The sequence below is a fragment of the Typha latifolia genome, chromosome 8 (genome assembly GCF_019914945.1).
Source record: "Typha latifolia isolate L0001 chromosome 8, TyphaL0001v2, whole genome shotgun sequence".
NCBI lineage: Eukaryota > Viridiplantae > Streptophyta > Magnoliopsida > Poales > Typhaceae > Typha > Typha latifolia.
The window spans coordinates 7,236,860-7,264,361 of NC_133093.1; the positions used below are offsets into that span (position 1 = coordinate 7,236,860).

At 34.6% G+C, this 27,502-nt stretch overlaps 1 protein-coding gene across 1 annotated transcript; it reads left to right on the plus strand.

The window, feature by feature from the left end:
- Positions 1-10,314: 10,314 nt before the first annotated feature.
- On the plus strand, positions 10,315-27,087 carry LOC140794496 (uncharacterized). Its single transcript, XM_073146576.1, has 5 exons — positions 10,315-10,438; positions 11,357-11,429; positions 19,876-20,024; positions 26,553-26,628; positions 26,775-27,087. The coding sequence occupies exons 2-5, from the start codon at positions 11,372-11,374 to the stop codon at positions 26,969-26,971; spliced, it is 480 nt and encodes a 159-aa protein (XP_073002677.1). The 5' UTR covers positions 10,315-10,438; positions 11,357-11,371; the 3' UTR covers positions 26,972-27,087.
- Positions 27,088-27,502: the final 415 nt, after the last annotated feature.

The window sequence follows — 27,502 nt, forward strand, 5'->3', positions numbered from 1 at the left end:
TGCCCAAGCTAAGCCCAGCAGGTGAGAAGTTTTCTCACCTGCCATGGTTGATTTTGGGCGCGCCACGTGCACCCAACTGCTGGGCTAGGCCAGCTGCTTGCTGCGGGGCCCATAGTCGCTGCCAATAGCCCCCACCCCACCACTTATCTCTCTATTTTTCTTCTTCCTTCTCTCTCTTTTAGTCTCTCTCACTCTCCTCTCTCTCAAACTCTCTTTCTCTCTCTTCCATCGTGTCGCCGCCGGCCTGCCGCCACCAAGGTGAGCCTCTCTCTTGTTTATTCTTATATCTTATTTATAATTATTTAGCTTTTATTTTATAATTATATATTTAGAATATTTTATATAAAAAGAAACATACATCTCCCCCGTATATTATAACTAGCATTTTATAATAATAATAATATAGTTATAGTATTTGAATTGTACCTACAATGTGGATCTAGTTATGTACAAAATAAAAAAAAGTGATTCTAAACCTAATAAACATTTATATTCTATTTGAACTAATTCTAATTAGATAAACGACTAACTTAATATTACTTAAATATTTTGAGACCCCGAACACTTTATTTGAGACCCCGTGGACCCTATTAGCGATAAATTGACGCTCGGTTGACAGATGTGAGGAATATGTAGTTCTGTCTTCTGATCAGATATGAGTAATCTTATCCCTTAGACGTCTTTCTCAAATTAAGATTTATTATCTAATTATGTATATGCATGCTTTAGCCTCCAGTATGATTAGATGACTTTATCTAGAGATGATTTCAATTGAGCATATTTTATCATGTATTTGATTAGACTGATCTGAGATATGAGTATATTGATGATTTATAGATATGATTAGATATGAGTATACTGTTGGAACTTTATGTCGAGATGAACTCTAGCATGAGTATGCATGTGATAGGCTAGTAGGGGTATGCATGTGTAACACCCGTGTATAAAAAAAAAAAAAATCAGCGCACGCGCCATATGCGTGCACTCTAACAGCAGCGCACGTGCTTGGCGGGATAAAAGCTTCACCTTCAATGTTTTGTTTTTACTCTTCAAAATTTCTCTCTCTCTCTCTCTCTCTCTCTCTCTCTCTCTCTCTCTCTCTCTCTCTCTCTCTCTTCTCGTTTTTCCTTCTTCTCTTTTCTCTCCCGAGCCGCCAAAGCTTTCGTCGCGGGCAGCGAGTCACCGGAGCGTCGGCAGCCAATCAAACCCCCTTACCTTGATCCTCAGGTTAGCCTCTATCCCTTCTTTAGTTTAATTTGAAAATATCCTAGTTAATCATGATTAATTAGGAGTTATTTGTTTCTGCCTTCACCAGAGAAATTCACTGGCCGGTGACCTCGGGTCGACTACCCACCGGTCCAAGAAGTTTCCCCGCTTTAGCCCGTTGCTATGGGTACCCAAATTGGGTGCCCATGAAGCACGAGGGAGGCGATGCCATATTGCCTCCCACCGCCGGGTTTCTTACGCACAAGCGGCCACCACCAACGGTGGTGGCCTCACTCGTCAACCTCGACTGACCCACATCTTCACATGAATTAGGAAGCTCCATGGCCGCTGGCCATGGAGTTCCTCAATTCTCACCCACCGGTCGCACTGGCCGATGGTTCAAATCACTCATGCACCCAAGTCGACCCCATCAACTTAGGGAGGAGTTACTGGAGTTGGGGGCTGCTGGTGACGGGGATCACTGGCAGCAGCCTCCTCTGATGAGTGAACTATGTGGGGGTTGATCAAACCCCCACCATTTGTGTTGGCTATGGGATGGGCTGCAGCCCACACCCTTTGCAAGTAGTGGACCGGGCTCGTGAGCCTGGTCCACCCGACTTTCTGTTGTAGATTCGCCTAATTTTATTATTTTATGATCAAAGTGTCATTGCTTTGTTTTTGGATGAGAAGAGAAAATTATATTTTTCAGATTACATTTTTATAAAAGGAAATAATACTTGTTTTAGATAAGACAGTACATTTTTAAACCAAATGAATTAAATAATTTTCTTCATCTTCATCATTTTTTTCTTCTTTACCTTCTTCTTACAAGAATTCTATTTAAATAAATTTGTCATTATAGTATTCACAAACCATATACGTGCTCATATACCTAATAATTTGATTTTTTTTTCATTTGATGTGATTTAGTACTCAAATGTTTACCAAAATATATGACCAAAACATTAAATAGATGTATTTTATTTAATAGCAACAAATATGGCATTTTAAAATGTATATTTGTTCGGTATTTTAGTTATATCTTTACCGTATTAACTTCGATCAATATTACTTTAGATACGTTAGAAATCTTATTAAATTCTCTCTAACTTTATCTCTCAGTAAATTATATAATCCCTTGTGGAATGATGATTTCTGCTATTAAATAATACAATCAACTATTATTTAGTCTTTTAGTCATATCGTTATCATTTAACTACCATCGATATTATTTTTAGATGTATTATAAAGTTTATCCATTCATATTAAACTTTATCTCTCATGAGGTTTTTCAAATTCGATATAATTTGTTGATAAATAACGTAATCCATTGATGATGATTTTTTTTCTCTACTAAATAACATAATTCTCTATTGTTTAATGTTTTGGTTATATTCTTTTCTAATGAACTCTGATCAAAATTATTCGAGATATGTTGAAAAGTTTATATAATCCTCTTACTTTTATCTATTGAAGTTTTTTATGAGAGATAAAATTGGAGAGAATTAGATAAGTCTTCAATACATCTAACTGAATATAACTAAAATATTAAACATCAGCGAATTACATTATTTAGTAGAGAAAAATGTCATTCATCAACATATTACATTATATAGCAACATGATTATTTCAAATTGACAAATTGAAGATTCTCATGGATAAAATTTGAGAGGATTATATAAAACTTTTAACATATCTAAAATAATATAAATAGGAGTTCATATGATAAAAAATATAACCAAAATATTGAAAATATGTATATATATTTTTTTAAGCTATTATATTTTAATGAATTGCTAGCCTTGAAGATTTATGATATATAAAGTTGTAGAGGATTAGATATAAAATCCTTATGAAATATAAAGCTAAAGAGATGAATAAATTTTTAACACATCTAAAATAATAGCGAACATAATTCGTATAAGAAACATATGACCAAAATACTGAATAGTAGTGGATTGTGAAAAATATCATTTATCAGTATATTGGTCATATGTTAATATGATAAAGATATGACTAAAACACGAAAGATGTGTACATTTTTAAATATCATAATTTGCTATTATAAAACCAACGTACATCTATTCAGTTTTTTGGCCATGTTCTTAGATAAATATTTGAGTATCAAATAACATCTAGTAACATCAATTAAAACATTAAATTAGTAGGCATATAAGCTTGTATATGGTCTATAAAGACAATACTGACAAATTTTTCTAGATAGATTATGCTGGTAATGGAAAAAAAACTATTTACTTCATTGGTTTCAAAAAATACCGCATTCTCTAAAATAATAGTAATACTATTTTAAAAAATAATATTTACATGAAAAACATAACGTTCTCTTCTTATCCAAAAATAAAAGCAAGTTCACTTTGGTTAGAAAATAGGCTAATTAAATAATTTTACGATGGAAACATAGAGAGAATTTGTAAGGCGACATCCATTGGGATGGATACACGCCTAATTCCATCGTGTAAAAGTAGAAAAGCAAAAATATTATTGATACATTACCATATACATATAGGATAATTATCTCAACAACCTTCAACAATTTCCTAAACAATCTTAGGATAATTATCTCAACAATGTTCAACAATTTCCTAAACAACCTCCTAAGATGTAGGTAGACTAAACCACTCCTAAACAACCTAGGTAGAGTAAACCACTCCTAAATAAACTCCTAAATGTAGGTAGACTAAACCACAATTAGTTTTGTCTAACTAAAAATTGTTACAACAATACAAACTTAATTAACAAACTTCTAACACATCGATCTCCTGGAATTACAAGGTTTCAACTTTGAGGCAATGGAGAGAATTTGTAAAGTGACATCCATTGGGATGGATACACGCCTGATTCCATCGAACTCCTGGAATTACAAGGTTTCAACTTCGAGGCACTTTGAGCTCATGGCATTGATTTTTTTATTCACTGAATTGCTATTTCAAGTCAAGCTAGTCTATAAAGACATGGACTTCAAATAGATCACGCAGGGTGGGGTGAGGGGTGGGTGAAATAATTTTGCTCACTTAGTGAAGATACTCATAGTAGGGTGCAGCTGCTGCCAAACAAATTAAAGGACTTGTTAGAGCTTATTCAAGTATTGTTCAGCAAAAGTGTGTTTGATGTGTAGGAGATAATGAGAGAGTATGTCAATCTATATGGAGGACTAGAACGACTAGCTATCACCTTTAGCATGACTCATTAGACCGGCACTGTTCAATTGACGGACTCATGAGTACGCCAATCTACATGGAGGTAGGGGTGGTGTGAGGGTGGATGATTTAGCTTACATGGTAAAGATACTTATGATAGGGCACAGTTGTTGCCAAATAAATTAAAAAATTTATTAAAGCTTATTCAAGTGTTGTCAGCAAAAATATAAAAGTGTGTTCGATATGAATAAGACAACAAGAGAGTACATTAATCTACGTAGAGGGCTGAAAAGACTGGCTACCAGGGGAGGGGGATGATACTCATAGTAGGTGCAGCTAAACAAATTGGAGGATTTGTTAGAGCTTATTCAGGTGTTGTTAAGCAAAAATATAAAAGTGTGTTCGATGTGAAGGAGATTACGAGGCATGACTCATGAGACTAGCACTAGGTGTGGTGAGGGAGGGGAACAATTTTGTGAAGATACTTATTGCAAATTGGAGGACTTGTTAGAACTTATTCAACAAAAATATAAAATTGTGTTCGATGTGAAAAAGATAACAGGAGATTACACCAATCTACATGGAGGACTAGAGCCACTAGCTACCAGTAGGAAACTCATTGGAGGACTTGTTAGAGATTATTCTTGTTCATCAAAAGTGTAAAAGTGTACTTGATATGAAGGAGATAATGGAGAGATAATGGAAGAGTACGCTAATCTACATGGAGGACTAGAGTGACTAGCTACCACCTTAGGCATAACTCATGAAATCGGCACTACTTAATTGGCGAGCTTGTGAGTACACCAATCTATGTGGGAGTACAAATTGGAGGATTTGTTAGAGCTTTTTTAGATGCTTTTCAATAAAAGTGTAAAAGTGTGTTCGATGTGAATGATATAACAAAGGAGTATGCTAATCTATTTGAAGGACCGGAGTGACTAGCTACCACCTTAAGTGTGACTCATGAAACTAGTACTACTCAGTAGGCAGGCTCCAATAGCCTTATAACATGTTATATGTTTTTTTAGTTTTAGGATACCTACCTCACCCAGTACAGTTATGCCAAACTTACTAAAACAATTACAATTTGTAGGTTACCTCTCTATTATATGGATTGATTTGAGGGGGTTGGGGGAGTGATTTTATTCGTGAAAATACTCATGATAGGGCGCAACCGCTGCCAAACAATTGGAAGACTTATTAGAGCTTGTTCTAGTGTTATTCAACAAAAGAGTGTTTAATATGAAAGAGATAATGGGAGAGTATGCCAATTTATATGAAAGACTAGAGCCACTAGCTACCACCTTAGGTGTGACAAACCAACACTGCTCAATTGGTGGGCTCGTAAGTATGCCAATCTATATGAGGTTGGAGGGTGAGTGTGGGGGTGAGGTGAGGGGAGGGGATGATTTTGTTTACTTGGTAGAGATACTCATGGTAGGGCGCAACTATTGCCAAATAAATTGGAGGACTTGTTAGAGATTATTCATGTGTTATTCAGTAAAAATATATAAGTGTGTTCAATGCGAGGGAGTTAACGAGAGAATACGTCAACCTATATGGAGGACTAGAGCGACTGGTTACCACCTTAGGCATGACTCATGAGATCAATATTGGCAGGCTAGTACACCAATCTACATGAGATCAATATTGGAAGACTTGTTATAGCTTTTTTAGATATTGTTTAATAAAAGTGTAAAAGTGTGTTCAATATGAAGGAGATAATAAGAGATTATGCTAATCTAGATGGAGGACTAAAGCGACCAACTACCACTTTAAGTGTGACTCATGAGACTAGCACTACTCAATAGGTGGGCTCCGATAGCTTTGTAATATGTATTTGCTTATTCAGTTTTGAGATACTTATCTCACCTAGGACGGTGATGCCATACTTACTAAGACAATTAGTGGGTTACCACTCTTTTAGCTAGATTGATCATGAGTTTTAATTATGTTGTTGTTATTCAAGTCTAATCATCTACTATGAAATAAAACAATCTTGAATTTTAACATAGCTTATATTGTTGATTTGTATTTATATACTATGAAATTACACAAACTTTTATTTTGTTACTACTAGCTTCTCATGGTGGGGTGGGGGTTGAGTGGGGTGGGGAGCAACTGTTGCCAAACAATTAAAGAACTTGTCAAGAACTTATTCAGGTGTTGTTCAACAAAGTGTGTTTGATGTGAAATAGATAATGAGAGAGTACGCCGATTTATATGAAGAACTAGAGCGGTTGGCTACTCATGAGTACGCTAATCTAAATAGGGTAGGGGTAGGGTAAGGGTGGGTTGAGGGAGGGATATGATTTTACTTAAAGATACTCATGGTAAGGTGCGGCCACTGACAAACAAATTGGAGAACTTGTTAGAGCTTTATTTAGGTGTTGCTTAGCAAAAACATAAACGTGTATTTGATGTGTATGAGATAACGAGAGAATACGCTAGGTATGACTCATGAGACCAGCATTGCTCACTAGATAGGCTCTGATAGCCTTGTAACTAGGGGTGACAAATATTGACCCGACCCGATAATCCGACACGATACCTATCTCTTAATCGGGTTTGGGTTTAGTTTAATTGGGTTCGGGTCGTAAACAGGTCACCCCACCTAACTCGATTAATAATCGGGTTGTGTTCGGGTTTATACCAGTGACCCGTTTTAACCTGTTTGACCCGTTTAAGTAACAAGTCAAATTAGGTCGGGTCAACCCGCCAACCCGCAACCTGTTAATATATATAAACAAAATTTCTTACCCTACCCCATCTCAGATCTCACACTCTCACCACTTCATTCTCTCCTAGCCACCTCCACTGGTCCACCACTACCTCTCACTCCCCATAATCGGCAAGCCCCTCCCTCGGCTACCTCTCACTCCCCTCTCACTCTCTTCTTCGGCGACATCGAGCAGGCCGCTTTCCCTCCTCCCTCGGTTAGAAGGCACTCGATGAGCAGCAACGCCCACTCCGAAGCCGTTCCATCACCGAGCTCGTCCCTCGACTGATTAGAGGATGGTGCCAGCCCGACTCCGCAGTCCAAGTGGCGCCGACTTTGAGCTCAATTCAACAATCTCCAGTCGAGATGCCTTACTATCTCTCCAATCCCACTCCTCGCGGACGTATGCATCGACGCGGTTGCCGTCGTTGTATCCAACGGCTACTTCTCCAGGTTAGGATCAATCGTCGTCGTTGTATCCAATGGTTGTCTCAAAAAGCCTAGAAGATCTCGATGAGTGATGGATCGACTGGACCAATCTCCTCGCCGATCCCACCAAGAGGAAGGGAAGGAAGAGCAGGACGAGACAAGGGAGTTATTTCTTCTTTTTTAAGTAATCCATCTGCAGGACGAGACAAGGAAGTTATGTCTTCTTTTTTAAGTAACCCATCTGCAGGACGAGACGTCGCTGATACCTCAATCTCCGCCACCGCTTCGCCAATTTCGGTGATGCCTCCACCGCTAGATGCCGACTGCCGAGGATTTGGATTTGTGTTAATTGTGTAATTTTTTTGTTAGTTTGGTTTGTACTCTTGCAAACTGGTGAGGTGTTAATTGGTGATTTGTGTTGTGTTAATGAGTGATTAATCTTGTGTGTAAAGTGGTTAATCTTGTCATGTGTAAAGTGTAAACGAGTTAATCGATCGTATGTATCATGTAAATAGGTTAACTGTGTTATATAAAAAATATAATTATTTATTAAATGAGTTAAACTGGTTGTGTTGTGTTATCTGTTTAATAAATGAGTTGTGTTAGTGTTTAGAAAATTTGACCCGTTGAATAAACAGGTCGTGTTCGTGTTTATACTATTGACTCGACCCGAACCCGACTAACCTGACCCGATTGCCACCCCTACTTGTAACATGTCATGCACTTATTTAATTTTGTGATACCTACCTCACTTAGAACAGTGATGCCAGACTTACTAGAACAATTAGTGAGTTACGCTGAGTTATGTTGCTATTATTCAATTGTCTAGTACTATGAAATAAAATAATTTTAATTTTAACACAGCTGATATTATTGATTTGTATTTATATACTGTGAAATTACACAATTTTTTATTTCGTTACTGATAACTTCTCACGGTGGATTTAAGTTTCCAAGAACTTTGTTGATCCTACTTTTAACATGCAGCATTTTGACATAAAAAATATTCTATTATTTAGCAACAAATTACTTTTTTTTCATATTCTTTTTTTTTTGAGTTGTCATTTTCTAATGAAATTTTAGCCCCCAAAAATTCAAATTTGAAAATCATTATAAGAAATAAAATTGGAGAGGATCATATAAGTTTTTCAGTGTATTTCAAATAATACTAATAAGAGTCTATATAAAAAATATATAACCAAAATACTGAATAGCCGTTAGAAAATGTATTATATAATTTTCTAACGTTAAATGGAAATCATAACTTTCTCTCCCCACCCAAAAATAAAAGCAATGACACTTTGTTCAAAACATAGTAAAATTGGATCATTCTGCGATTGAAAACATGAAATGGAGAATTTGTAAGATGACATCAAGGATGGATAAACACTTGATTCCCTTGATCTCCTAGAATCATAAGGTTTTGACTTTGAGACACTCCAATCTTATGGCATCAATTCTCGTGACTTCGTCGAGTTGTTGTTTTGGTTCGGGCAAGTTTGCAATGACTTGGACTTGCATCGGGTCATGTTCAGTAGAGGGTATAATTTTGCTTACTTAGCGAAGATATTTGTGGCAGGGCTTGCTGGTGGACAAATTTGAGAGTGTGCCGGTCTACATGGAGAGTTAGAGTGAGTGGCTATCATATTAGGCATGACTCATGAGAGCAGGAGTGCTCATCGAGCGGCCATACACTTATTCAGCTTTGGGATACCTATGTTGCCCACGATGGTGGTGCCAAAGTTGCTTGGACAATTAGTGAGCTGTAGCTCTATTAGCAAGATTGATCTTGAATTTTAATTATATTATTGTTGCTCACTTGTGTAGTTATTTATTGTGATATTATATTTTAACACAACTGGTGTTTTTGATTTGTATTCATATACCATGAAACTAAACAATCTTTTCCTTCATAATTACGGTTTTTTTCCCTTTTCTTCCTTTTGAGTTACCAATTTCTAATAAATTTTTATCCATCGCAAACTTTGGATTTGAAGATCATATGACATAAAATTTAGAGAGGATCATATAAGATTTTCAATACATTTCAATTAATATCGATCAGAGTTTAGATGACAAATATATAAATAAAATACTAAATAACATTGGTTTATATTACTCAGAAGAGAAAAATGTCATTCATCAACGGGTTACATCATTTATTAATAAATTACGTTGAATTTGAAGATCCATAAGAGATAAAATTGAAGACGATTAGATACCGTTAACATGATAAGATATATGTTTTTAAATATCATAATTTGTGTTAGAAAAGAAAAAAGTATATTTGTTTAGTATTTTGGTCATGTATTTAGATAAATATTTGAGTACTAAATGACATCAATTAAAAATAAATAAATTAGTAGGCATATGAGCGCGAATATAGTTTGTGAATACAAATGATAAGTTTGTTTAGATAGAATATTAATAAGAGAAAGATGAAGAAAAATATTTAATTTATTAAATTAGGTTTAAAAAGGAGTTTATTATTTAAAAAATAGTAATATTATGTTTTGGAAAAGAACAACATAATATTAAATGAAAATCATAACTTTCTCTCTTACACCCAAAAATAAAAGCAATAACACTTTGTAAAGAAAATATTGAAATTGAATGATTCATAATAGAAATATGAGGAAGAGAATTGCAAAGTTAAACTTAACTTAGAGTTTTCCCGCAAAATACCCAAAGTAAAGGTAATTTATATATAATTTTTGATTTTAACCTAAGAACAATTTCCTTTTTTTTTTTAATCCGTCAAACTGGGTCGGCTAATTGAACCAGGCCATTTCTTGACCTTCCGCTCTCCGGCCCAACATCAAAGTCGGTTCGCAGTTGGTATAAGTATATAATCCATTTCTAATCTTAAGTTGGTTCTCTTCCTTCCCCTCGCGTTTGCTTGCAAGATTTCTTCGCCACAAGAAAGGTATGCGAATTTAATCCGCCTTCCTCCCTCTGCTGCTTCGAATTCCAATTTGGGTTGTTCGGTTGATTCTTTTCTTGCTTCGAAATGGGAAGGATCGAATCTTTTGTGGTTATGTTCTTTGTCAAATTTATGTTTTTTTGAACATACTGATGGAGTTTGAGGAATACATAGTTGCTTGAATTTGGTTATTTAATAGGTGATTCTGTACTCTAATCGTTTAATCTAGTTTTAGATTCTTTGCAGTTTACTCCTTAGGTGTGTGTGTGTGTGTGTGTGTTTTTTTTTTTTTTTCCTTTTTTCCAGGCATTTAGGTGAAAAGACTATCTTTATTCTAATTTTTTTTTCATAATTCATCTATATGTTCTTGATAATTTATGGATCTGGATATTACAATTAGATGAAATTTTGTTGAGAACATTTTAAGTTTTAAATCTTCTTGAACATTGGGAATTTAGGTAGGGCCAAACTGAGAATTTATACCGGTTATGTGGAATGTTGGTTGCGGAATATTATATTCTTTAAGATGGATGTAGAGATGTTGGATATTATTGATGTCCTCTTTCATGCTACATAAAGATACAGTCAAAAGTTTCTGCAACTCACGTTTTTTGACAAATTTGCACCTTATTTGCAATGATTTTTTTTTGGGTAAAATGCTATACTCTGTATATAAACATGTTCAAAATTTTAGGCATACCAATGGTGTGATGACTTTTTCCTTCTTTGCTTTGCACTGGTATTTTGAAGAGGGAAGGATAGGTCCAATAATTTGAAGCAAAGTGAAAATGTATTAAGAAGTTGTTTCTCTTTTTCCTTAATCATATGTTTGTTTCTGTACTTTATGTTTGCACTTATTCTCTTAGAAAGTGTTTTTTTGCCATCTTCTAACAAAAATGCTTGGTTTGTTTGCAATTCTAGCTCAATCTTTGTGCAATGGCTCTATCATCTACAACTGTGCCTACATTTACAATTCCATCTGGGAGCTCTCCAGGTACATCATTGTTCAATATAATCATTAAGCTGGTGAATTCCATCAACTAAGGAAATAAATTCTTTTCCATTTCTTTTGTATTTTTCTATGATTTATCTGGTCTGGTATCCCTACGAAAATGTTTATATTTTCTAAATGTTCCAGTTTTTAATTAATTAATTAATTATTATTATCTTGGATAATTGTAAGAGCTTGTTTGCTTATGTATTAAAAACAATATCTGTTGGATTATGTATTTTACCATTGGTGTGACGTTTCTCTTGCTAACATTCCTCACTATGTTGAGGTTTCAGTATTCCTGATACCCTACTATGTTACCTTAATATGTTACACAATATACTTAGGCTAGTGTAAGATAATTTTGTAGCCATATGCTTGAATGTTATATGCTCATTAAGGGCCTCCGGAGTTGTATATCAGGGTCATGTTTATGTTAATTATGCTAGTTATATTAGTTTGTCTAAAGGATGTGTATGATGGTGCGATTCTTATCTAGGCATCCATTTCCTACAAGTGCATATTTGATTTTTGGGAGAATTATGTAAAATGCCAATACTATTCTAGGAAACCTGGTTCTTGGACAAGAAAATGTGGAGATTTATGATCATGTAACATAGTAATAATTTTTATGTGGATACTGGTAAAACAGAGAATTTTGAATTGTTTATGCTAAATGGAAGCTTAGGGTGGAGAACCATTACAACTTGATGGCGGATGTTTTAGCCAGCTTCATTATAGTTTAATTGCACTAAAATGCTAGTCAACTGTTGGTTCAAAAGAGATTGGTTTAGTCAAGACACAGTGAAACAGAAAAAACTTGCTAGTCATGCCAGTGAAGGATAAAATAAATTATGAACTTTTCAATAAGTGTGATTATGTTGTGAAGGTTGGATTGTCTGAAAAGTTCAGGAATGGGAGATGAGAACTATAAAGTATCAGATGTAGTTCATTGGTGAAATATTGTGAGGGACTAACTTATAACTATCAATGGTTGTCTTTGTTATCAGAAAACATATTAAATTATAACAATACACTTAAATGATCTCAGTAATAGTTTGATAGTTTGAAATCAAAGTCCAATCCATGGATTGTCAAAATAGAGACTTTTTTTTTCCACCTTGAGTCCTAGAAGTACATTTTCTGCTAGAAGTTCCTTTCTGTTATCCTGTATATCATCATCCTGGTCAGGATCATCTCTTTGAGATCGTCTTTGACCTGAAAAGAATGGATAGGTGGGAAGAAACTGTAGTAGATGAATTGTGTAGCCCCTAACATATAATAACAACTGAAGATGGAAAATGCGAGAGGTACTTCAGAAAACAATTCTTGTGCGATTGGTGATGGTTATCTCAAAAATGGGCTAGGCTACGTAAGTAGTACCTCCATGAGAAGATTCACAAAGATAAGGTAAATAATGTGGAGAAAAATATATATTTTTTCAGGCCTATATTGAATCAAGATGGAGGAAATCATGAGAAACTTGATGCAAATCTAGTATGAATGCAATGTTTTGGTGAACAATCGATCCAAATAAGTAACTAAAATAAAATATAGTAAGTAATAACTGATAATAAGTTAATTGATTAAAAGGATCACTACTAGATGGAAGAAGAGAAAATCACTCAGATAAGACAGTAGCTTCCTCAAATCTCAAATAGGTATGTCGATAGAAGAAAGGCCTAAAATATAGTGTAAAGAAAGACTTTAAAGTTTAGGTTTACCAATAAATAGAATAGTAGTGCTTTTACTTTGAAACCAAGTCCTCCTCTTCATATCTGGGCACCCAAAGATTCTCTTTCACTACTGCAATTTTCTGGACAGCAGCAGTAACCAATGAAAAGTAGAGATTGAAGAAAGAGAGAGGTTTAGAGAGGAAGTAGAAGAGATTAGAGAAGAATCTTAAGATGGAGTAGGAGAAAGAGAGAAAGGGAAAGAGAAGAAAAAGAATGCAGGGGAGAAAATGAGAGATCTCAAATAAATTTTATTCCTATCGTTTCTTGTTTCTCATATAATAGCCCTTAAATAGATTAACAACTTTGATTCTAGTTGATTCTAATAGGAACTTATTTCCTAATAGGCATCTAATTGATCATCTTACCTAAATTGACTAACCCAATTAAGGTAATAAATCAATGTGGATATCCCCCATATATAAGCTTACAATAACTATTAGTTGAGATTCTAATAAGAATTCATTTTCTAATAGGATCCTAATTGATTAAGTCTTACCTAAATTGACTAACCCAATTTAGATAATAACTCAATGCGGACATCCTCCGCATATAGGCTTACCGTACCTATCAATTGACTAATTCAATTGATTATTTGAATTAAAAATTAATTTAATAAATTAAATGTGAAAATAAGTTGAGCCTAATTAGATCAATTAGACCAAAATTGGACTCAAGCAACTGTATTTTGGTCAAATTAAAGATGATGCCCACATTAGAACTATTATTGTCTCCATGTATTATTTCTTTCCTCGATAGTGGTGCAGTGGGTTCTTCTCGTGTGCTAGTTCTCTTGTTTAAACTTAAAGCGGTCTTTTTTGGAATCTACTCTATCTGGTTGTGAGTGAGAAAATTAAGTGATTAACTAATTGTTGCTCATTCTCTGATTATTTGATTGTCCCTTGTCGTTGGTTAAAGTTAAAAAGTTCACAACTTTGAAGTCGATGCTTAAGTTGGAAACTTTGATGCAAACAAGCAAGAAGAATTTCACTTTGGTGAATAAGTTTAACAAAACAATTAACTAGTGTATCATAGATAAGAGATAGAGAGAACAAAGAGCAAAGAGATAACTAGAAGAAATCTATCTTTCAAGTTCCCGAATATTCTACTAATGTCTTTTGAAGTTAAGAGCAATGAGGTGATGACAAGGATATATTATAAAAAATGGGAAATTTTACACAACAATAATTGTTCAACTAGGAAGTATAGATACTTCTCTCGATGTGTTCGTATCGGATACGATACTCATTAGATACAATATTCGTTAGATGCTTCCGTAAAATATCCAATTTTAAAAAAAATAAAATTAGTGTTGCAAATTCTTCTTAGATTTTTTCTTGAGACTCCCATGCTTCCAACCAATATATGAAACACCTAAACCTCCAAATACACGTGTAAACTGCGTGGGTAAATCTCCCCACGCGGTGTATCACATGACCTGTCAGTAATAGGATTTCACAAGGCACACAACAGCACAAGTTCATACCATAAATAAGCTCAGCCATAAGAGTCCGAATACAAATTCCACAGGCCACAACAAGCCTTTTAGATACACATGCAAAATACAATACTAAAGTCCAAAATACATCATTAATCATAACGTCCTCGCAGGGGCTTAATACAACTAATAGACATACTGAAAAGAAAGGTAGCTACTTCTCGCTACCCGGACCTGCATCCCCTAGCTTTGAAATAATGCCACCAAGAGGTGGTGAGCTTACAACCCAGCGAGTAGGATCCATACAATCTAAATAATGAAATCACATGTGTATATCCAATGTATGTCTATAATTACTAGTAATAACAATATGCTTGTTGAAATGACTTACCATGAGTTACTAAATCAATGCAATCGATAAAAATTATCGGTCACTATCCTGAAACATGCTAGTTTCTAAACGTATCAAGATAAGTCCACACAGATATAAAGCTTGATACAATCTCTTATTCATACAAATCTCAATTATAGTGTTTACATGTTATGTATAGCAATAAAAGAGTAGTTTAGTCATCTCATGCCTACCAAGGCGTTAATCATACTTACCATAGCTCACCGAGTTATTCACCACACAGGGTAAATACTCTTAAGAAACAATCATCCATCACATAACCATCCATCATTTTATACATCGAGGGGGATATATATGGATTTTATACATCGAGGGGATATATACACACGTAGCAGTAATGCCACCTACACATATATGGTGACACTACATGTGACCGGTAGTCTGTGGCTATCAGACTAAGGACCCCGGTCATAAGCTTATATCTCACTCTCTCTAAATCATCACCGCCACCAACAGGAGAATTAGGAACCCTCGGCTCATCAACAGATGCCCTATCCCTGCGTCGTAAGGTACCGCTAGAGATATATCTCCACCTCACAATCATGTTCTTCTATCATCATAATCTAGTCCTGACTATGCCGTATAATTACATGAATGCTACACAGGCTCCCGACCTCAGGTGTAGGCCGCTAATAGTATAGTCATATAAGATACACTCTACCCTTAACTCTGGGCTGAGTGAGTAATGGCACTGCCTAGTTAGAACCCGACTACTAATGATAGGTGGAAGTGGTGTAGTGTCTATGAGTGTATAAAGCATGTCATAGTCACCATGATCGTTACATTCTATATTCACACAGATATTTATGCAAGGGTATATTATACAGGATACATGTAGAGCATCGTTACACTAATACTTATGCTACATTATCATTCTCATAATATCATGATGAGCAAATTATCAATAACTGCATATGTAAATGATGTGGGCATCATTTTCAATTTGACCAAAATAGAATTACTCGAGTCCAATTTTGGTCTAATTGTTGATTTTTAATTCAAATAATCAATTGAGTTAGTCAATTGACAAATATGGTAGTCTATATGCAGGGATGTTCGTATTAAGTTATTACCTAAATTGGGTTAGTCAATTTAGGTAAGATTTAATCAATTAGGATCCTATTAGGAAATGAATTCCTATTAGAATCTCAATTGATAGTTATGGTAAGCTTATATGTGGGGGATGTCCACATTGATTTATTACCTAAATTGGATCAATCAATTTAGGTAAGAAGATCAATTAGAGTCCTATTAGGAAATAAGTTTCTATGAGAATCAGCTAGAATTAAGGTTGTTAACCTATTTAAGGGTTATTGCATGAGAAACAAGGACAAGTTGGAATAAGATTTATTTGAGATCTCTCACTTTTCTCTCCTATGGTCTTCTTCTTCTCTCTCTCTTTCTTTCTCTCTCTTTCTCCTACTCTGTCTTAAGATTTTTCTCTAATCTCTTCCACTTTCTCTCTAAACCTCTCTTCTTCTTCAACCTCTACTTTTTCGTTGGTTATTGCTGCTGTCCAAAAGATTCTAGTAGTGAAAGAGAATCTTTGGGTGCCCAAACGTGAAGAGGAGGACTTGGTTTCAAAGTAAAGCACTACTATTTCATTTATTGGTAAACCTAAACTCTAAAGTCTTTTCTTACACCATATTTTAGGCCTTTCTACAATCAATATACCTATTTGAGAGTTGAGGTAGCTACTGCCTTATCTGAGTGGTTTTCTCTCCTTCCATCTAGTAGTGATCCTTTTAATCAATTAACTTATTATCAGTTATTGCTTACTATATTTTACTTTAGTTACTTGTTGGGCCGATTGTTCTCCAAAACATTACATTCATACTAGATTTGCATAAGTAAAGATATATCATGGTACACTAAATGCATGTATTAATATCAACATTTCCTACAGTGTCATGACAAGTATAATACTGTAACTACATTATTCTAGATTTGTATAAACTCTATACGCCTGGGGGTCTCCACAGTACACTAAATCTCGTTAGTTAGCTGGCTCCTCCGGAATCTCAAAATTCTCATCACGCGGTGTCAATCCTATTAATTCACGCAAGTAAAGCTATACGTAAGATTAGCGAACTAATAGAATTATTATCTTATTAGAGAATTTATGTTTATGCATATACATGAGTCAAGGGTCTCCTAGGGTGAGTCCTATGCTATCCGAAAATTTACATGATAATAAATTGTCATTATGGGGAGTTAGGCTAATTAATCAAGTGAAAATAGATAAACGGAGTTATAGGGTCCAAATGGCCCCAAATGGGCTAACCCAATAGGCAAGAGGGCCTTGGTGAGCTGTAGTTGGACTGCAGCCCACAAGGTTGGCTGTAGTTGGACTGTAGCCCACAAGGTTGGCTGCAGTGGGCTGGGGTCCAACCACAGCCCACCAAAGGCTTGGTTGGTGGGCTGCGGTCTGCAGCCCACCTAACTCAAGCCTAGTAGGCTGCGGTCTAGACCGCAGCCCACCCAGGGAGGGCCCGTGGGTTGCGATCTGACCGTAGCACACTAAGGGGGGTGTAGGGGGTTAAACAACCCCCCACCCTCCCTTATTATTTCCCCTCTGAGGGAGGAGACGGAGGGGGAGTGGGAAAGCCCCTGGGGCTGCGGCGCTGGCGGTGCGGCACGAGGCCGACGGTGCCGGCGGCACAGCACAAGGCCGGCGGCGGCGCAGCACGAGGCCGAGGAGGGTAAGTAAAGGGGAAGAAAAGAAGGAGGGGAGAAGAGCTCGACGGCGGCGGGCTGCGCTCCATAGTCGGTGGCCATGGGGGGTCCTTCCTCCCTTTATCAAGGGCCCGAAGCCCGACTAGGGAGGGTTTCTCTCCTTTCACCGGAGCCCTCGGACCGGTGGTAGGACGTGGGGTCGTCGGCTGCCGAGGATGATCATGAGAGAGAGGGGAACTAGCTACCGAAACTAAACGATGAGGTTGAGGCTTACCGCGATCTGCGCTCGGCTCGGGGCTTCGTCGGCTCCGGCGTCAGCAACCCGTGAGAAAGGAGAGGGAGAGAGGTAGCGAGGTGGAAAGGAAATGGGCGGTGAGGGGAAGGGGGATTAATGGAGATGGGGAAGGTGGCGTGCATGGCAAGGGAAAAGGAATTAGCGGAAAAGAGAAGAGAGGACGGGGGGGGCAAATGCGGGCAGGCATTTGTGACGCACGCGCTCGCGTCAGGTTTTTTTATATTTATTTTAAAGTTTACGGGTGTTACAATATGAGTCCAAGTGAAGGAAATTATTACCTTTCATTCACTACCATATCTAGAAATTTTTTTTTGTGAATAGCGGCATGCTTTTGCATCTCTAGGTGGCCTAATTGGAAAACATGCTACAGTGTCAATTTCTTGTCTATAAATTGATATTGCTTATTTATTTATTTTACATCTTAGTTAGTAATATGTTGTGTAATCTACAAGACCTTTTGTTATGAGTGGTAGTTCTTTTTAGTGGATAAATTGGAAATCTCAGTATATAAACTATGATACAGTGACAATAATATATAATCCCTCAATTTAAAAATTGCAAGTACAAATACACCATGCTTAAGAGCAGTTTAACAGCCTTCACAATAGATGAACATCGACTTTGCATAATTAATAATGTATTATGTTCTTGAAGTGGTTGAGTCACCACGGGAGCTAGTTCTCTTTTACAAATTAATTTAGATTGTATGGTATAATATAGTGTGGATATAATTTGTTTTCCTGATTTTGAGTATGTGTTCTCAAATTTTTGTATGTTCTATTGATTAAAGTAATTGCCCCACCTATAGGAGTCAATTGTGGACTTCTTTTTCTTGGGAAATGTGCATTTAACACTACTTTTTCATGTATTTATGGTTTATACCCTGCAATTTCAGTATTTGCAAATCACACCCTATGTTTTATGAAATATTTGTAGGACACACATTGGGTTAGGTTAAGATTAACACTATTTAGGCAGTTGGCATAAAAAGATAATATTTCATCTAAATGGCTAAAATGGCTAAAATAGTAAAATGCTTATCTTATGCTTCTTCTTCTAGGACATGATGGCATGATAGTTTTCCTCCTTTGGCCAAAATCTCAAAGCTGGAAAAGGAAAGAAATTGAGGGTTCTCACCCCTCTCTTCTCCTCTACCATTTATTAGGAAGCCACATCCCATTCCCATTTGAAATTATTGAGAATTTTATTTTAGTTATTTAAAGTTAATTAATTGGATAAAACTATGTGCCAATTTCTCGTCCTGTCAACACAGGTACAGTCCTGGGTTAGGTCATGCATGCCTATCAGAGAAAGATTTAATATACAAATTACAAGGTTGCTTGTGAGCTACTTGCAAGCACACTTGGGTTTTGGTGGAGCTTTTGAAAATAGGAGAGAATTGAAGCTATTTATTGAATGGGAAGACAAATTAAAATGATAACTTGTAGTGTGGACAACTAATTCTTGCAGTCCATCGATTTCTAGTGCTTCTGAAATCCAGCAGTTCAACAAGTAACTTTAATTTCTTTTGATAGTATTTTGTCATCATTTTTGTAACTTACCCAATTCAGTTGACACTCATAGTTGAACAAAAGGTCCTAATCTGCTTGATCATACCCCTTATAGTTTCTTAGCATTGTCAATAAAAGTACAGTCCTTGATGTGTTGAAAAAATTGTTGTAATGCTGACCATTTAATGTCGTGGTTTTAAGTCATCCAATAATTGATGATCTGCATTTGCATATGGATTTCTTGTTCAATATTTGGACTTAAAACCCATCCAATAATTGATGATCTGCATTTGCATATGGATTTCTTGTTCGATATTTGGACTCTCTTTTTTCCTTCCCTATTTAGCTATCCTCATAACATATTATATTGTTGACATTGTTCAGGGAAAAAAGTGATTCAGCAGACCCAGAAGATCCATACCAAGTCTAGTCTGGCAGTGCCCATCACAAAATGTCAACCATTTCAGAAGATTGAAGTTACTTTACAAGCTAGGCAGCTGTGTAGGAATGCAGTGATATGTGCTGCTGCCTCGGTATGTAGTTTTTATCTCTTTCACTAGCCATGAGCCAAAAATAAATAGTAAATAAATAAATAATGGGGAGCTGGATTTGTGGGTTTACTGAGAAACGAGATAATTGCCACCATTAACTTTGTACTAGTTTCTTTGCAAGTGAACTTTTTAAGTACCACTTGGTTTGGTTTTAAAATTTTAATTTCTTACAAGGTACCATTTACATTAAGCCTCCGTTTGCTTCGGGAATAACTGAAATCTTTATTCTAGAAAAATAGCTAAGCATCATAATAGCTATATTCTACAACATAGATACTATATATCAAAATTATATCTTATACCACACACTAACTCAATTACCAATTTATCCTTGATTTGACTACAATCTCTCTTAAATATCTTATTATCATTTATTACTTATCTCGTATTTCTTTTAAACATCTAATCACAATTGATCACTCATCTCTACTCTCTTTTCTCTCTTATCATACTTTTTTATTTTATATTAAATAAGTAAAATTAATTTAAAAGTATAAATGTCAATAATTTAACATTTCAAAAAAGTAAGCACATTTTAAAAGGTATTATTATTAAATATTATTTTAATTTATATACTTAAATAAAATATTCTAAAATTTTAATAATATAGTATTTAATTGATATTATAATTTTTTTAAAATTATCTTATTATTGGAATAAATTTTTATATGTACTAATATCATAAAAGATATAATATTAATAAACTAATATTTTATCTAATTAAATATTAACTCATAGATAAAATAATAATTTACTATTTAAACTATATGTTGACCTAATTAAAATTCTCTTTCTTTAAAATAATAAATTTGGGAAAAATAATATAATATTATTAATAATCTAATGTGTTAAGTTAAAATAAAATATATGAACGTAAATATTTTAATATTATTAATAATCTCATTTTGTAAAGTCTATTAAAAAATATATGTTCCATGTCAAGGAAAATATTCTTTCTGACTATAACTATACACGATTAAATGTAGGAAAAGATAAATATTAATAACTAATTTTTTATAAAATTACTATTTATATTATAATAATAAATTTATATAAGCATTTCATACCTTTATTTTCTGCATTACATATCTATCTCCTTAGCATTGCAATGCATATTTATCTTTCTAGTATTGCATTCAAGCATTGTATTTCTATCCCTCTAACATTTCATTGTATATATATATTTTCCTAGCATTTTATTGCATATATATCTCCCTAGCATTCTATTGCATATATATCTCCGTAGCATTCTTTTGTATATATATCTTTCTAACATTCCATTGCATATCTATCTTCCAAGCATTGCGTTGTGTTACGCAATAATCGTCGTGCCACAAGCACAGATCGTGCCGACCACTGGCCGGCACGCACATGTTGCAGCACTTGCCAGTTGTGCCGTAAGAGTAGAGAAAAATGTAAGGGATACTCATAATTTGCCTTTGCAGTCGCCATCACTGTTCGCAACAACAAGCGGCGATCGGTGATCGACGACGGGTAGCTCGACGACGAGGTCGATGGCAAGCGGCGAAGAAATTAAATATTCACTCATAGATGAAATGATATATTTACTATTTAAACTATGCATTAACCTAATTAAATCTTTCTTTAAAAATAATAAAATAAGAAATATGGGAAAAATTAATATATTATTATTAATAATATCATGTTTTAACTAAAATAAAACATATGAAAATGTAAATATTTTAATATTATTAATAATCTTATTTTGCCAAGATTATTAAAAAATATATGTTCCATGTAAAATAAAATTTTATTATTTTTGACTATAAAATATATTTAGAATATTTTAAAATATAATAATATTTAACATATTATAATATTAAAATATTTAAAATAATAATTATTTTTTAAAGTATAAAATATGTAGGATTAAAGATAAGAAGGATAAATATTAATAAACTAATGTAAAGTATATTCAAATTGCATTTCATTGCATATTCATCTCATTAGCATTGGATTCAAGCATTGCATATTTATCTCTCTAACACTGTATCGCATTATATTGCATATCTATCTTTCTAACATTGCATATCTATATTCCTAAATTGCATATGTAATACCCTAGCCTAGCACTGCATACATAACTCTAACCATTACATACATAAAATATATTAATTTATTTACTATCTATTCCATCAGTCTGCTTTAAATCAAATCGAGGAGTATTTTAGTAATTTTCTTTTTCTTACCTTCACTTTATATCACTTTAAACATAATCGTTATACCCTCATTCTAGAATACAAGTAAACATAGAAATAGCTATTTTTAGAATAAATTTCTTATTTTAGTAATAATGTTATTATACTTTGTTATTCCTATACCACTCTATTCCCAATGTGAACAAGGCCTAATTGTTTTTATATATAGTGCTTTTGTATTATGAGGATGATTTTTTTCTTCATATGCTGGTTAAGCAATGTAGGAACCATAGGATAAATTCATTTGGAAGATTTTGCTATCTATAAACAATTGGAAATCAAAAGAATTGGATTTGTGTTCGTTTGTAGCAAAACAAGGATAAGACAAAGGGGTAATGGTATGCAAAAACATGTGGTCATCTTGGTAAATGAGCATATGCTGGTCCTTAATCATCCTGTTGCACACCTAGTTGCATCAAGCATGGTTCCTCGTTTCGGCCGATCCCGAGTGGGATCAGCCAAAACAGATCGGGATTGGCCATCCCTGGCCGAAACTCGGTCGGGTATCGGCTATATCGGCCAATCCCGCCCGAGATGAGCATGGGTAAGAGAGAAAGAAAGGGGAAAGAGAGAGAGAAAGAGAGGGAGCAAGAGAGGGAAAGAGAGAGAAAGAGAGAGATGAAGCAAGAGAGAGGGAAAAAGAGAGAGAGGGGAAGAGGGGAGAGAGAGAGATAGAGAGAGACATGGAGAGAAAACAAAAATAAAAAAACTATGTTAAAGAGGGAAAGAGGTGGTAGTCAGTGAGGGAGAGGGAGAGTTTTTAAGGGAGAGAGTTTGATAAGAGAGAGTTAGTGAGAGAGAGAGTTTGATAAAAAAGAGAATTAGTGTAGAGAAGGTAAGAATTCTTTTTAATTTGTGTGGGAGAGAGAGTGTGAGTGGTAGAAAGGGGGTGAAATAGAAATTGAGAAAATAGTATTTATTTTTTAATTTTTAGGCTTTATATATGAATAATTTATATTTATATCTTATTATTATTTTCTAAAAAATTAAGAATTTTTCTGTATTTTAAAAATTATTTTAAATACAAGCCGATACAGATGGTTGATACTACCGATACCGCCGATATGGCTGATACGTATCGTTTTTTCAGACGGCCGATCCCAATCTCGATTCCGATACTTGGAACCTTAGCATCAAGTATGCAGTTAGGGGAATTAGCTAGTGCATAAGTAACCAGCTATCTAAGAGCACTTGTATATGTAGATATATGCTGATTAGGCGTGGAAGAGTAGATTGGAGCTATCTTTATGAGTTTGAATCATTCAATACTAAATTGCCTCATTGTGGCCTTTATTTTGGTTTTCTATCATCCAACAATTATTATAAAACTCAGAATTGTACTTTTTCTAATTCTTTTTTTCTTGTTTTTGAGTATTTTTTTTTCATTTATCTGGATTCCATGGATTCAACATGAAAAAAAATTGATTTTTCCAATGAACAAAATTAAATAACTAGGATTTCATTTCTATCACATGCGGAACAGTTTGAGAAAGAAGAGCACAAAGAAAAGGAACATTTTAGATGTGGTTTTGTGTAGGGCTGTCAAAAAAGCTCGCTGGTTCGCGAGGCTTGTGAGCTCGACTCAAGCTTGGCCCAAGCTCGAAATGAGCCAAACTAGAATTTTGAGCTCGAAATATTAATCGAGCCAAGCCGAGCTAGTGTCAGCTTGCTCGAGCCCGGCTCAAATAGGCTCGATATATAATATGTGAGATAATATTATATATACATAGACATACAAAATAAATATATAGATGTCATATAGCATAGTTGGTTAAAACAACTTTTATTACCAGCCAACCTGGGTTCGAATTCTATCCTTCACCATTTATTTGCTATATTTTTTTTCATATAACACTATGATTTTGGATCAAGCTATAGGCCAACCCATGAGCCATCTTGCCAAGCCTTATTGAGCTTGAGATGAGCCGAGCCGAGCTCAACTTTTCCAACTCGAATCGAGCTCAAGCTCGAGTCGAGCTCAGTTTTTCCACCTCTCGAGTCGAGCCCAGCTCAGCTCATTTACACTCTAGTTTTGTGTCTTTTTGTGTGGCCAGCATTGAATGTTTCCAAGATGCGAGGTTTAACCCATTTGAATTATTTTAGATCCTTATCCTTATGCTCAAATATAGGAATAAGCCATCTTCTTATCAAGGTTAAGAAGTAAATTGTTTTACAAATAGTGTATAGGAATTCAGAAAAATGTCGGATTCTTGCTATTAATCTTAGCTATAAATTTCATATGAACTACACATAAACTATATAGTTTGTAGTTCCATAGTTGCAAGTTCTAACTTTAATACATTATCTTTCATAACCTTACTTCAAATAACAAGGTTGTCTTTGTTATTTATATACAAATATGGCCTTGGTTTTTAACAGGATCGGGTGTGTCTAGTCTAGGCCCTTTATTTGTAAGTGCTACTTCAGTTTAACATTGGTGTACAATATTCAGCCTGTTTTTTTTTCCCTTTCTCATAGACTTGTACAATATTTTTTTGATTTGTCTTATACTTCAGGAGAAAATTTATCCTTAATCATTAAATCCATTCATAGGTGTTGTACCAGTTTGAACACTATACTATTTACTTAAAAGAAAATCTCTTGTTGATTTTTTTATACTCTTTAATTACTTCTGTCATGTATGGATCTCTTTGGGATTATAGAGATAACCTGGTTGACCTCACACTTCATGGCACTAAAATTAAATGGTTCGTCCAATCATTTATTTTGCCTTTCACAAGTTTCGTTGTGAATGATGTCCTCTTTCAATTGTGTGAACTATTTCAAAAGAAATGAATAGTTGTCTACCATAACTTAAAGGCCAAAATTCACTTTAAAATCAATAAATGGATTATCATGTTGATAGATCCTGTAGTGTTAGGCTTTTAAATGCTAGTAGATGGTGTTCCTTTTCTGTTAGAAATTGTGCAATAATATATGATTAATTTGGTTTTGCTAACAAAATTATTTGATTTTATTTGTACCAACGATGATTGTACTAACCAACACTTGTCGTACCGATGGTGGCACGACACTTGACATAGAGGTATGCTGCCAATGGCACACCCCTGTGCCAAGCTGTGCAATGTGACAAGCATGATATGTCACGTGAGCCTAACTTCTTAACTTTTTCCTATTTTCATCAATCCATTTTAGATGTCATGAGGTGCACTCATATGATAATTTGAGTTCATTATCATCATTACCATTGTATCATTTATATCCACCGAAGTCACAACATTTTTATTATACTTTATATCTACAATTTGCATATAATTATGACATATTTATGCCAATGTTTATCATTTTTATTTATGTTCAATATCCATATCATATTATAGGAGAATTATTAAATTCATATTTATATGAAAACTATGTGAGACTTTACAATAAGTAATACTATCAGTGAATGAGTTTTAAAAATTATTGACAGTATTTAACACAACATTCTTGTATTATTTTTGTGTTACAAATGAAGTTTTTAATCCTCCTTATCATTCTACATTCAACTAGATATTAGTATTAATTTATTAAATTATTCTCAATTAATATTATGTGTTGAATCGTATTTTTGTATTCAGTCATATTAAGAGAGTTCTATCGTTAATATTATCTTTCTTGAATAATATTTTTATTTGATTATTGTTATATCTTCATAAAATAAAATAGGCCATTTATAAAATTAATCTAAAGATAAAATAGTAATATAGGTTTTAATACATATATTTAAACTAAAACCAAAAATTGACATGCCAAATATCCAAAAACATATCTAAATAACCTAAATTTTTTATTAAAAAAAAATATTAAAGGAGTGCCGAGAGTGTGTTAGATGGCACATGCCACACCGATGGTGGCACCGCATGTGGCATGCGCCATTGGTGGTTTGTATTATTGTTTTTTTGCTGGTGCTCGTCCTGTTATTAATGTTGTTGTCTACCACTTCCTGTTATCTACTTAGAGCACTCATATTTCTGGATTTTACTAACATTTTGCCCAGAATTTGAAGATTATGTGACTTCCTGCCAAGTTTGTGTCCTTCGTTCAGTATTTCTTTTGCTTTTGAGTTTTGATAGTTACTATTCTGGCTGTTGTGACTTGGCTGAGTCTGACATCTTGGATTATTCGTCTTGGTCCTTCCTTGCACTTGATTCTTGGATATTTGGGAAGTTCCATAATAGTGGTAAAAGATTTCAAGTCAAGTTATAAATCTCAATTATTAATATGCCACTCTTTTCTCTTTTAATTGAGTTGACTGGTAGTAATTCTTTTTTAACTTTCTTTTCCTCAGAGTGCGAGATGTGCTGCTGAGCAGACGCAGACCGTTACACGCCAATCATCAACAATAACAATCGCTCCGGTCGAAGGTTACATTTGTACTAATTCATAGAACTTATGATGTCAAAAATAGAAGATAGACTAATATCTTTTCTTTTGTCTACCTGAAGTTCTGTCGTTTAACTTGATTTCTCAATAATTTAGATGCCAGTGAAAAATAATAAATTCGATACAGGAAAGGAGAAGTCACCAGAGCTCGATGATGGTGGTAGTGGTTTTCCCCCTCGTGATGATGGTGATGGTGGAGGAGGTGGTGGGGGTGGAGGCCATCACTGGTCGGGTGGTTTCTTCTTCTTTGGTCTGCTCGCATTTCTAGGCTTCCTAAAGGATCAAGAGAGTGAGGGGCCTTACAGGGACAATAGGAGAAGATGATTAACGGAAACCTCTAGTTTCCAAATCATATTACTGAAGTATACTGTATGTGCACATCTATACATCTCTTATCTCAACGAAGGTTGCCATTCAATATATGATTCAATTTTACTAAATCTGTTAACATTTACGGGTATTGACATTGAAATTTTTTTGAGAAAAATTATTGTTAATCATATATACTTAGATACAGGCGTGAGTAGTCCTGAAGTATTCAGTGATGTAGAGTTGTACTATGTGTACAGGAGTAGCAGCAAAGGGTCAACGTAGGAACTTTTGTTTTTGAAATATCCTGGAAAGTTTCTGGATTAAATCCATTATTCAGTCGACTAAAGGTTCATAAGATCCAAAATCTTTGTTATCTGATGCGTTTTATTGATAATATAAGTATTTCAATATGAATAAAACATAATTTTATTAGCTGTAGCAAGGAAACAGACTTCATGAGAACCAAAATACAAAACTCTCTTCTTTCAGGCGACTAGATTCTTTGCACAGCCCACCAACGGAAAAAATAAAAAGATTTATTTT